This window comes from Leucoraja erinacea, chromosome 26 (assembly GCF_028641065.1).
Source record: "Leucoraja erinacea ecotype New England chromosome 26, Leri_hhj_1, whole genome shotgun sequence".
Taxonomy (NCBI): domain Eukaryota; kingdom Metazoa; phylum Chordata; class Chondrichthyes; order Rajiformes; family Rajidae; genus Leucoraja; species Leucoraja erinaceus.
The window spans coordinates 32,804,682-32,817,337 of record NC_073402.1 but is presented as its reverse complement, the minus strand read 5'-3'; the positions used below and the strand labels follow the sequence as shown (position 1 = coordinate 32,817,337).

The 12,656-nt window shown below is 46.0% G+C and overlaps 1 protein-coding gene across 1 annotated transcript in view; it reads left to right on the top strand.

Annotated features, from left to right (window-relative positions):
• LOC129709963 (alpha-taxilin-like) overlaps positions 1-12,656 on the top strand; it is a 39,152-nt gene that overhangs the window by 9,602 nt on the left and 16,894 nt on the right. Inside the window, exons 4-6 of the mRNA XM_055656680.1 lie at positions 6,854-6,945; positions 8,580-8,750; positions 9,629-9,823. Of these exons, the coding sequence (XP_055512655.1) occupies positions 6,854-6,945; positions 8,580-8,750; positions 9,629-9,823 (458 nt within the window). The remainder of the gene's footprint in view (positions 1-6,853; positions 6,946-8,579; positions 8,751-9,628; positions 9,824-12,656) is intronic.

Sequence of the window (12,656 nt, the reverse complement as noted above, 5' to 3'; positions counted from 1 at the left end):
TGGAGGGGAGCGTGGAACCGGTGATGCGTTGGGCAATTTTCACCACCCTCTGCAATGCCTTCCGGTCGGAGACAGAGCAGTTGCCATACCATACTGTGATGCAGTTGGTAAGGATGCTCTCGATGGTGCAGCGGTAGAAGTTCACCAGGATCTGAGGAGACAGATGGGCCTTCTTCAGTCTCCTCAGGAAGAAGAGACGCTGATGAGCCTTCTTGATCAGAGTAGAGGTATTGTGGGTCCAAGAGAGGTCATCGGAGATGTTGACTCCCAGGAACCTGAAGCTAGAAACACGTTCCACCTCCGTCCCGTTAATGTGGATGGGGGTGTGCGTGCCGCCTCTGGACTTCCTGAAGTCTACAATGAGCTACCTGAATGGGTTTATTAGATGATCAACACTTAATCTGTGCAAAACTGTTTCAAAAACTGATATGTCATTGCTTTGTTACTGAAGTGAAGATAATGTAACTCAGTGGTTATGTAATGTTTTTATAAACTGCGTTCCCATGTCTCTTTGTAACAAGTGCTGATAAACAAATTCTACCACTAAGTGTGAACAGGAAAAGACAGTTTAAACCTTAGTGTTGATCTTTAAACATATGCCTGAAGAAGAATAAATTAATGCGGTAAGTCATCTTTGTGTTCAAGTTGCAGCAAGTGGTTCGTGTTGAATTTCTTCATCTCTGACAAGCGTATTTTATAATTTATAAACCAAGATGTGGAAGCTTGATTTAAAATGTTGTGCACAAGTGTATAATATATGGATGTAAAGAATTATCTAGAATAGTAATTTTATTTACTTCCTACAGAAGCCATGGTTTGTATTTTATCTGGTGTACATTATTTTTCAAAGGTAGCCTTCACGTGAAAGGATTAGGGTTAGAGTAATGGTTGTTCCCTTGCAATTATTGTCGGTTGAGCTTAATCGTACAGTGTATATAGGCTTGCAGTACCAGCTATTCCTTGAGGTAAGAGAGGAGGGAGAATATTCCCCCTGTTTTAATTGAGATATAGGAAACAAAGAGAGGAAATGTAAAAGTATTTGCATTGGGAAGAATGCTAATACTCTGGAAGCCAAGATTTTCCTTGTTACTCACTATGGATTGCAGGCACTTCCTGCATGGCTGACATTTAATAGTCGTTCCTGATTGCCTCTGGGTCAGTGGTGGGATGTGGTCTGTTATACAATAACTGCAATGCTGCAGGCAGCAAGTCCCAGCAGTTCAACCTCTTGGCAATGAAAGAACAACAATATGTGTTGTATTACTTGGAGGGAAAATTGTGAATTATGGTATCCTGTGCTCACTGTCTTTTGTGCCCTGGAACACCTAGTTGTGTGATGGTGAGCACTTCCAAGGGGCATTGACCCTGAGAGGAATGTATTGGTTGCCATTCAAGATGGCTGCTTGTTGCATTAGAAATTGCACGGGATGTTTCCTGGAATGGAAGACTTTCTATTGCCAGAGTGAGGCTACACACAAATTGGAGGAACAGCACCTTTCGCTTGGGTAGCTTACAACCCAGCGGCAGACCAATTTCCCTCTGGGGATAAATAAAGTTTTATCGTATTTATCATGTCGTATATGAGCGTTGAATTCTCTCATTTTAAGGAACAAACCAAACACCCCCTCCCTCCTGTTGTTTCACCAGTTCCACGGCTCTCTGCATTGTATCGTTCTTGAGAGCACACATTCCTTAGCCAACAGTGGAGCCTCCAGGGCACCACCCTGCCTGCCTGCCTCCCTGCCTGCCTGCCTGCCTGCCTGCCTGCCTGCCACCCTGCCCTGCCACCCTGCCTGCCTGCCTGCCTGCCTGCCTGCCCGCCTGCCTGCCTGCCTGCCTGCCACCCTGCCTGCCTGCCACCCTGCCTGCCTGCCACCCTGCCTGCCTGCCACCCTGCCTGCCTGCCACCCTGCCTGCCTGCTGCCCTGCCCCCTGCCTCCCTGCCTGCCTGCCTGCCTGCCTGCCTGCCTGCCTGCCTGCCTGCCAGCCTGCCTGCCTGCCTGCCTGCCACCCTGCCTGCCACCCTGCCTCCCTGCCTCCCTGCCTCCCTGCCTCCCTGCCTGCTACCCTGCCTGCCTCCCTGCCTGCCACCCTGCCTCCCTGCCTGCCTGCCTGCCTGCCTGCCACCCTGCCTGCCACCCTGCCACCCTGCCACCCTGCCTGCCACCCTGCCTCCCCTGCCTGCCTACCCTGCCTGCCTGCCACCCTGCCTGCCTGCCACCCTGCCTGCCCCTGCCTGCTACCCTGCCTGCCTGTCTGCCACCCTGCCTGCCTCCCTGCCACCCTGCCTGCCTGCCTGCCACCCTGCCTGCCTGCCACCCTGCCTGCCTGCCTGCTACCCTGCCTGCCTGCCACTGCCTGCCTGCCTGCCTGCCTGCCACCCTGCCTGCCTGCCACCCTGCCACCCTGCCTCCCTGCCTGCTACCCTGCCTGTGCCTGCCACCCTGCCTGCCACCCCTGCCTGCCTGCCACCCTGCCTGCCTGCCCTGCCACCCTGCCACCACCCTGCCTGCCCCCTGCCTGCCTGCCTGCCTGCCTGCCTGCCTGCCTGCCACCCCTGCCTGCCTGCCTGCCTGCCTGCCTGCCTGCCACCCTGCCACCCTGCCACCCTGCCTGCCTGCCACCCTGCCTGCCACCCTGCCACCCTGCCTGCCTCCCTGCCACCCTGCCACCCTGCCTGCCACCTGCCACCCTGCCTGCCACCCTGCCACCCTGCCTGCCTGCCTCCCTGCCTGCCTGCCACCCTGCCACCCCTGCCTGCCTGCCACCCTGCCTGCCTGCCACCCTGCCTGCCACCCTGCCTGCCTCCCTCCCTGCCTGCCTCCCTGCCACCCTGCCTGCCACCCTGCCACCCTGCCTGCCTCCCTCCCTGCCTGCCTGCCTCCTCCCTGCCTGCCACCCTGCCACCCCTGCCTGCCTGCCTGCCACCCTGCCTGCCTGCCTGCCACCCTGCCTGCCTGCCTGCCTGCCTGCCTGCCTGCCACCCTGCCTGCCTGCCTGCCACCCTGCCACCCTGCCACCCTGCCTGCCTGCCTGAGGCCCTGATTGGTCCTGGTCTTTTTTTTGCCTCCAGCTCTTCATCCTTTGTTCTACAGAGACACGGCCTGAATTACTCCAGCACTTTGTGGCAAATGGGCCCAGCTTTGTTTTTTGTGTGTGTGTGGGGGGGGACTGTGTTTCTCGGTGCCTGGTCGGAGTTGCGGCTTTCCTCCGAGTCGCATCTTTGCCCCTTCCTCGCGGCCTATTATTATTATTATTATTATTACACCTGGTTAGGTCAACATTTCTATTTCCGTGCTGTATGACTGACTATTCTCACTAGAATGTAGGAAGCTGAGGGGTGATCTTGTAGTTTATAAAATTATGAGGGACATAGGTTAAATAGACACTATATTTCCTTGGGTGGGAGAGTCTAACACTAGAAGCCATCGTTTTATGCTGAGAGGAAAGAAATGTAAATGCAGTGAATGCCATGAATGTATGATCATTGGAAGCCGTGATATACTGAGGGATCCTGGAGTGGAAGCCAGGGGTGAAAGTGACAGCATGAATAGATATGGTAGTAAAGAGAGCATATGGTGCACTTGCCTTTATCCATCAGGGTCTGAAGTAGAGTCTCGACCCGAAACGTCACCTATTCCTTTGCTCCATAGATGCTGCCTCACCCGCTGAGCTTCTCCAGCATTTTTGTCTACCTTTGATTTTTTTCCAGCATCTGCAGTTCTATCTTAAGCATGAATAGATATGGTAGTAAAGAGGGCATATGGTGCACTTGCCTTTATCCATCAGGGAATTAGTTACAAAAGTTGGGAAGTTGTATTGCACCTGGAAAAACTTTGGCTTGGTCACTTCTAGAGTATTGCATGCAGTTCTGGTCAACGCATCACAGGAATGATGTGGAGGCTTTGGAGACTGTGCCAAAGCAGTTCAGCAAGATGTTGTCTCGAAAGAAAGGAGAATTTGGAGAGACTTGGATTGTTTTGACTGGGACTGGAGTGTCGAAGCTGACAGAAGTATATAAAATTTAAGAGTTGCATAAGAATAGAAGCATGGATTTGAGGTTAGAGGGATAAGTTTAAAGGAGATTGGGCATGTTTTTTACACAGTGGTATTTGCTGATGGAAGCAGATAAAATAGCAATATTTAAGAGGCACTTAGACATATGAACATGTAGAGAATAGAGGGATATAAACCGTATGCAGATAGATGGTATGTTATGGTTAGCAAGTGGAGGGGTTGAGAGGATGCCAATCAAGTCAATGATGTTCAGCTTAAGATTTGTTGATACTGTTCCAGCCGAATGGGAATCTATTCCATCATGATCCCATTTGTGATTTAAATGGTGGAAAGATCTTGGTGTGTTAAAGCTCAAGAGCCAAGATGTGAACACTAGCTGAGCATTGGGGAATGGTTACCTGGATGGTGGCACAGCGATAGAGTTGCTGCCTCACAGCCCCAGAGACCCGGCTTCGATACTGACTACGGGTGCTGCCTGTATGGAGTTTGTGCGTTCCCGCCGTGACCACATTGGTTTTCCCCAGGTCCTCCAGTTTCCCCCCATGTTCCAAAGGCGTACAGGTTTGTAGGTGAAATGGCTTCGGTAAAATTGTAAATTGTCCCTAGTGTGTAGGAGAGCATTAGTGTATGGGAATCACTGGTCGGCACGGGAAGAAGGGCCTGTTTCCGTGCTGTGTCTCTAAGCTAAACGAGAGAGTGATGCCTTCCATCACATGTTTTGAAAATGAAGGAAAACAGAGTGAACAGTGATTGACAAACTGCTGGAGGAACTCAATGGGTGAGGAAGCGTCTTGCTTTTCATCACAGTGAGAAATGTGGATTCCACTGTAGTGGATGTTTATGTTAAATTTTATTTTATGTGGCTGTGTGTATTGTTGCTTTTTACTTAGTATGGCTGTATGGCTGTACTTTAGTTAGCTAAGTGACAATAAAGGTGAACTTGAACGATCTGTGGAGGGAAATAGATGATGTTTCAGGCCTTAATTTGTCTGAAGAAGGGTCCCAACCCGAAATGTGAGTTGTCCATTTTCCTCTGCAATTGTCACCTGACCCACAAAGTTCCCCCAGAACAAAACTCCAGCATCTGCAGTCTCTTTTGTATCTGGTAATTCACTATGCTTGTATTTTATCTGGTTTAGGTATATCTGGAGAAAGTTTGCATTGTCAAATGGATGGCAGAATGTCTGTACAGTGAAACTTGGCTAATGGTGCAAGTAGGCATGCAAAATGAGATATGATATTGTGGAAGCCTTGATATATCCAATGCAATGTCAGGCTTTAGAGTCATGGAGTCACTCTTCAGGTCCCTATTAAATCTTTTCCCCCTCACCTTAAACCTCATCCTCTGTTCCTTGAATCCCCTACTCTGGGTAAAAGACTCTGTGTGTTTACCTGATCTCTCATGATTTTCTACATCTCTCTAAGATCACCCCCATCCTCCTGCGCTCCAAGAAATAAATTCCAAGACTACACAACCTCTCCCGTTAGCTCAGGCTCTCGAGTCCTGACATCATCTTTGTAAATCTTCTCTGCATCCTTTCCAGCTTGACAACAAGCCTTCCTATAACGCGGTGACCAAAACTGAACATAATAATGTGGCCTCACCAACGTATAACTGTAACATGTCCTCCCAACTTCTATACTCAATACTCTGACTGATGAAGGCCAATGTGCCAAAATACTTTTTGACCTCCCCACCTACCTGTGACACCACCTTCAAGGAACTATGTACATGCACTCCTTGATCCCTCTGCTCTAGAATACTCCCCAGAGCCCTACCGATCACTGTGCAGGTCTGGCCCTTGTTAGACTTCCCAATATGCAACACCGCACATTTTTTAAATTAAATTCCATCAATGTTCCTCAGCCCACCTGCCCAACCAATCAAGATCCCGCTGCAATTTCTGACAACCATCATCACCATCTACAATAACACTCACTTCTATCCAGAGATGCTGCCTGCCCACATTTTACTCCAGCATTTTGAGTCTACCACTCAGTTTAATGTATGAAGGAACTGCAGATGCTGGTTTACACCAAAGATAGACACAAGACGCTGGAGTAACTCAGTGGGCTAGGCAGCATCTCTGGAGAGAAGGAATGGGTGACATTTCAGGTCGAGAAGAGTCTTCAGCCGAAACGTCACCCATTCCTTCAAATAGCATTTGGTGTCTACCCACTTTGGTGTAATTTGCAAACTTGCATCAGGCCATGTACGTTCTTATCCAAATAGTATCCGTGTATCCTATGTTGTGCCATTAGTTTGACGTTTCAATTTAAGATACACCCTGCGATGTTTGTGTCATCCTCCACATCATTCCTTTGATCTTTTGGCTTAGTGATAATATTAGCAACAAATGTGCGAATGGAAAACGCCAGGAATGTAGGCAGCATTAGTGGAGAGAAACAAAGTTGACATTTAGATCAATAATTTTCATCACAACTGCTCTTCTGAAAGAACATCGGGTTAAAATAACCACTTCTTTCACAGATGTTGATGTACTGAATGATTCCACAAGTTTTTGTTTATTTGACAATTTTAAACAGCTGCAGTGTTTTGCATATTGTGAGGGATATGTTGAGCTGCAAGGTAGTGTATCGTGGAGGATAGTTTTGCTACTCAAAAGCAGCTTGTGCATGCTTAGTTTTGACCGATTTTTTATGGAGCCCTTTAGCTCACCGTCACCACCTTAACCCTGCTGATTCTGTCATGTTCTCTCCTCATAAAGGTGAGAAGAACTAAAGACCAAAATATGTTGGGGAATTTTCAAACATTGATCAACTGTTGAAAGACGTTCATCCCGTTACATTTCTAATACGTGATCATATTTTTCAGGAAAGGAAATTACGTTACTGATGCAGACGTTAAACACTTTGAGTACCCCGGAGGAGAAGCTTGCTGCACTCTGCAAAAAATATGCAGATATGGTGAGCAGAATGGTGTAAAATGTATGATCGTTATTCAGGCTGCCAACTACAATCAGCACACAAGCTAATTACTGTGTTGATATTACAATGTGTTAATCAATCATGCACACTATCTGGAAAAATAGTCAACCTGCGTTTTGTTATTAAAAAGTTGGACAGCATAGAATTTGTGCCACATCTCACATCAACCAGTTTTTCTTTGGCATGGCAAATCCCTGCCAGACTGCTGGATGGACTCTGGGTCAGGTTACATCTGGGGAGGAATGGACAGGTGATGTTTCAGATAGAAACATAGAAAAATAGGTGCAGGAGTGGGCCATTCATGACTGATCATCCAAAATCATTAACCCATTCCTGCTTTTTCCCCATATCCCTTGATTTCTTTAGCCCGAAGAGCTAAATCTAACTCTTGAAAACATCCAGTGAATTGGCCTCCACTGCTGGCAGAGAATTCCACAGATTCACAACTCTCTGGGTGAAAACGTTTTTCCTCATCTCAGTCCTAAATGGCTTACCCCTTATTCTTAATTCACACGATCAGAGCCCTTCTTCAGACTTTGATCAAAGTCCCTCACCTACATCTATCACTTGCCACGCTATGTCCTGCGCACGCCTTTCTGTTCCAGCTTTTCCCCTGCTACTCCAATCAGTTTGAAGGATCCCAACCTGAAACATTGCTTGCCCATTCCTGCTGAATTCCTCAAGCACTTTGTGTTTTCCTCAAAATTCCAGCATCTACAATTCCTTACAACTTCATAATTCTGAACTTAATTGCCAAGTTGAATAGAACCATAGTCCTACAGCTCAGCCATGCACTTTGATCGTAGGAATAAAGGTGTAGATTATTTTCTAAATGGGGACATATTCAGATATTGGAGGTGCAAAGGGACTTGGGAGTGCTGATGCAGGATTCACTCAGGCTAATTTACAACTTCGAGTTGCTTTTATTATTCCTGTATTAGATGATTTTTACTGGTAAAATGTTGATTCAGTGGTCACAAGTTCATAAATTATAGTAGAATTAGGCCATTCGGCCCATTGAGTCCACTCTGCCATTCTATCATGGCTGATCTCTGCCTTCTAATCCCATTTTTCTGCCTTCACCCCATAACCCTTGACACCCATTCTAATCAAGAATTTGTCTATATTCTGCCTTAAAAATATCCACTGACTTGGCCTCCACAGCCCTCTGTGGCAATGAGTTCCACAGATTAACTACCTTCTGACTAAAGAGGTTCCTCCTCACCTTTCTTAAAGAGCGCTCTTTAATTCTGAGGCAGTGACCTCTGGTCCTAGACTCTTCCACCAGTGGAAACATCCTTGCCACATCCACCCTGTCTATGCGTTTCATTATTCTGTAAGTTTCAATAAGGTCCCCGCTCAACCTTCTAGACTCCAACGAGTAGGGGCCCAGTGCTGTTAAGTGCTCATCATATGTTAACCCATACATTCCTGGAATCATTCTTGTAAACTTCCTCTGGACCCTCTCCAGGGCCTGCACATCCTTCCTCAGATATGGTCCTGAATTTTATTTTCATAACATGCTGAAATTACACGTTCAGAAAAATGTTTTATTTTTCACTTGAAATTATGCAATGTAAGTTTGGTACCAACTGTAAGCAGTCTTTCTGCAGCTTGAAGAACATAGAAATACTCAAAAGCAAATGAGATTACTGCAAAAGAAACAAACCCAGATCATCCAAGAGAAGGATCACTTGCGGAATGAGCACAGCAAAGCTATTCTGGCAAGAAGCAAACTGGAGAGCTTATGCCGTGAGCTGCAACGTCACAATCGAACTCTGAAGGTAAGCTGATCTGGTGGTTCCAGACAGGTCGGCAGACCATATCACCTAGCGCTGTGACAATTGCAGATTCAGTTATTTTATATCTGTATCTGATAATAAATTCTCTTGCCTGGGAGAGTGGGAACTATGTACCACAGGTGGTTCGGCTGCATGCTAAAGGACCATTGGATCTATAAACCTTGGGTGCATTAGAGCATCTTCAGTCTATTCCAATCCCTGTGTAGTATGCACAGAGATTTAAGGGAGAAGTGTTCCAAAGGCCTGTTTCAATGCTGAACAACTCTGAATCTAATTACATTACCTGCTTGATCCCCAACTATTCCCATTTAATTCAAGGATCTATCTGTGTTTGCCTTAACCATGTTTGAGGACACAGCATCCACATTGCTTTTATAGTACAGGCCTTAACATTTCATCATCATTTCCAGGAATCTATCTAGTGAACATTCATTGCTCTGTCTTTAAGGTAGTTTTATCCTTCCTTAAATTGTAAGACTTGATGAATAGACAGTGCTCCAGATTTAATCTCGGCAAAAGCCTGCACATTGAATTAAGCCTTCCTTACTCTTGCTATCTGTTGCCCAGGCAATAAAGACCGCTTGAATGTTGTTAATTACTTGAGCACTAATTTTCCTGCTCTTGTACAAAGGAACTAAATATCTTTGACTAACCTATAATAATGATTTGCCATTGAAATCTGTTGGCGACTTGAACCTTCTCTACCTCATCTTCATGATGTTCCTTACTGACAGCGCAAATGAGGCTGAGTGCTCTCTGTTTGGAAATGTGAAATATGCAGCAAGTAAATTCAGGATGCCTAAAGCTTGTCACTTTACCAAGTTTTGGAGGAGTGTTGTCATTACATCTGTTTTCCACAGGAAGAAGGTGTTCAACGTGGAAGAGATGAGGAGGAAAAGCGTAAAGAGATCACTTCTCACTTCCAGGTAACTCTAAACGATATTCAGGCACAGATGGAACAACACAATGAACGAAACTCCAAACTGCGCCAGGAAAACATGGAGCTGGCTGAGAAATTAAAGAAACTTATCGAACAGTATGAGCTGCGAGAGGAGGTAAATTAACAGAACTCAACTATAATGTTTATTGGAATATTTCCTGTATCAGAGTGAAATAACCGAATGGAATTTAAGCCTATAGCTATTATTGTTCATATCATAGAGTGTTACAGCGTGGAAACAGGCCCTTCAGCCCAACTTGCCCACACCGGCCAACATGTCCCAGCTACACTAGTCCCACCTGCCTCCCTCCAAACCTGGACTATCCATGTACCTGTCTAACTTTTTCTTAAACATTGGGATAGTCCCTGCCTCAACTACCTCCTCTGGCAGCTTGTTCCATACACCCACCGCCCTTTGTGTGGAAAAAGTTACCCCTCAGGTTCTTATTAAATCTTTCCCCCCTCATCTTAAACCAGCTCATCTTTCCCCCCTCATCTTATCGGACCAGCATTCTGGCAGGCAGGTTTGCCACTGCTACACGGGTGGCTTTAAACTGAATAAGGGGGGTGGGGTGTCGAATGGGATAGTGGAGGATGGAGTTAAAGGGAAAGGGTTTCTTAAATGTGTGAGCGTAGAGACTGAGGGGTGTTAAATGAGGGTAGAAGAAATAGGTAGCAAGGTGAAAAGTAAAAGTGGCAGGCAGACAAAACCAGGGCAAAAATCAAAAAGGGCCACTTTTCAACAATTGTATAAGGGGTAAGAGTGTTCTAAAAACAAGCCTGAAGGCTTTGTGTCTCAATGCAAGGAGCATTCGTAATAAGGTGGATGAGTTGAATGTGCAGATAGCTATTAATGACTATGATATAGTTGGGATCACGGAGACATGGCTCCAGGGTGACCAAGGCTGGGAGCTGAACATCCAGGGATATTCAATATTCAGGAGGGATAGACAGAAAGGAAAAGGAGGTGGGGTAGCGTTACTGATTAGAGAGGGGATTAATGCAATGGAAAGGAAGGACATTAGTTTGGAGGATGTGGAATCGGTATGGGTAGAGCTGCAAAACACTAAGGGGCAGAAAACGCTGGTGGGTGTTATGTACAGGCCACCTAACAGTAGTAGTGAAGTTGGAGATGGTATCAAACAGGAAATTAGAAATGCGTGTGACAAAGGCAAAACAGTTATAATGGGTGACTTCAATCTACATATAGATTGGGTGAATCAAATTGGCAGGGGTGCTGAGGAAGAGGATTTCTTGGAATGTATGCGGGATAGTTATCTAAATCAACATGTAGAGGAACCAACGAGAGAGCAGGCTATTTTAGACTGGGTATTGAGTAATGAGGAAGGGTTAGTTAGCAATCTTGTTGTACGTGCCCCCTTGGGCAAGAGTGACCATAATATGGTTGAGTTCTTCATTAGGATGGAGAGTGACATTGTTAATTCAGAAACAATGGTTCTGAACTTAAAGAAAGGTAACTTTGAGGGTATGAGACGTGAATTGGCCAAGATTGACTGGCAATTAATTCTAAAAGGGTTGACGGTGGATATGCAATGGAAGACATTTAAAGACTGCATGGATGAACTACAAAAATTGTTCATCCCAGTTTGGCAAAAGAATAAATCAGGGAAGGTAGTACATCCATGGATAACAAGGGAAATCAGGGATAGTATCAAAGCGAAGGATGATGCGTACAAATTAGCCAGAAAAAGCAGCATACCGGAGGACTGGGAGAAATTCAAAGACCAGCAGAGGAGGACAAAGGGCTTAATTAGGAAAGGAAAAATAGATTATGAAAGAAAACTGGCAGGGAACATAAAAACTGACTGTAAAAAATGTTATAGATATGTGAAAAGAAAGAAATTAGTTAAAACAAATGTAGGTCCCTTGCAGTCAGAAACAGGTGAGTTGATCATGGGGAACAAGGATATGGCGGACCAATTGAATAACTACTTTGGTTCCGTCTTCACTAAGGAAGACATAAATAATTTTCCGGAATTAGCAGGGGACCGCGGGTCAAAGGAGTTGGAGGAATTGAGTGAAATCCAGGTTAGCCGGGAAGTGGTGTTGGGTAAATTGAATGGATTAAAGGCCGATAAATCCCCAGGGCCAGATAGGCTGCATCCCAGAGTACTTAAGGAAGTAGCTCCAGAAATAGTGGATGCATTAGTAATAATCTTTCAGAACTCTTTAGATTCTGGAGTAGTTCCTGAAGATTGGCGGGTAGCAAACGTAACCCCACTTTTTAAGAAGGGAGGGAGAGAGAAAATGGGGAATTACAGACCAGTTAGTCTAACATCGGTAGTGGGGAAACTGCTAGAGTCAGTTATTAAAGATGGGATAGCAGCACATTTGGAAAGTGGTGACAAAGTCAGCATGGATTTACGAAAGGTAAATCATGTCTGACGAATCTTATAGAATTTTTCGAGGATGTAACTAGTAGCGTGGATAGGGGAGAACCAGTGGATGTGGTGTATCTGGACTTCCAGAAGGCTTTCGACAAGGTTCCACATAAGAGATTAGTATACAAACTTAAAGCACACGGCATTGGGGGTTCAGTATTGATGTGGATAGAGAACTGGCTGGCAAACAGGAAGCAAAGAGTAGGAGTAAACGGGTCCTTTTCACAATGGCAGGCAGTGACTAGTGGGGTACCGCAAGGCTCAGTGCTGGGACCCCAGCTATTTACAATATATATTAATGATCTGGATGAGGGAATTGAAGGCAATATCTCCAAGTTTGCGGATGACACTAAGCTGGGGGGCAGTGTTAGCTGTGAGGAGGATGCTAGGACACTGCAAGGCGACTTGGATAGGCTGGGTGAGTGGGCAAATGTTTGGCAGATGCAGTATAATGTGGATAAATGTGAGGTTATCCATTTTGGTGGCAAAAACGGGAAAGCAGACTATTATCTAAATGGTGGCCGATTGGGAAAGGGGGAGATGCAG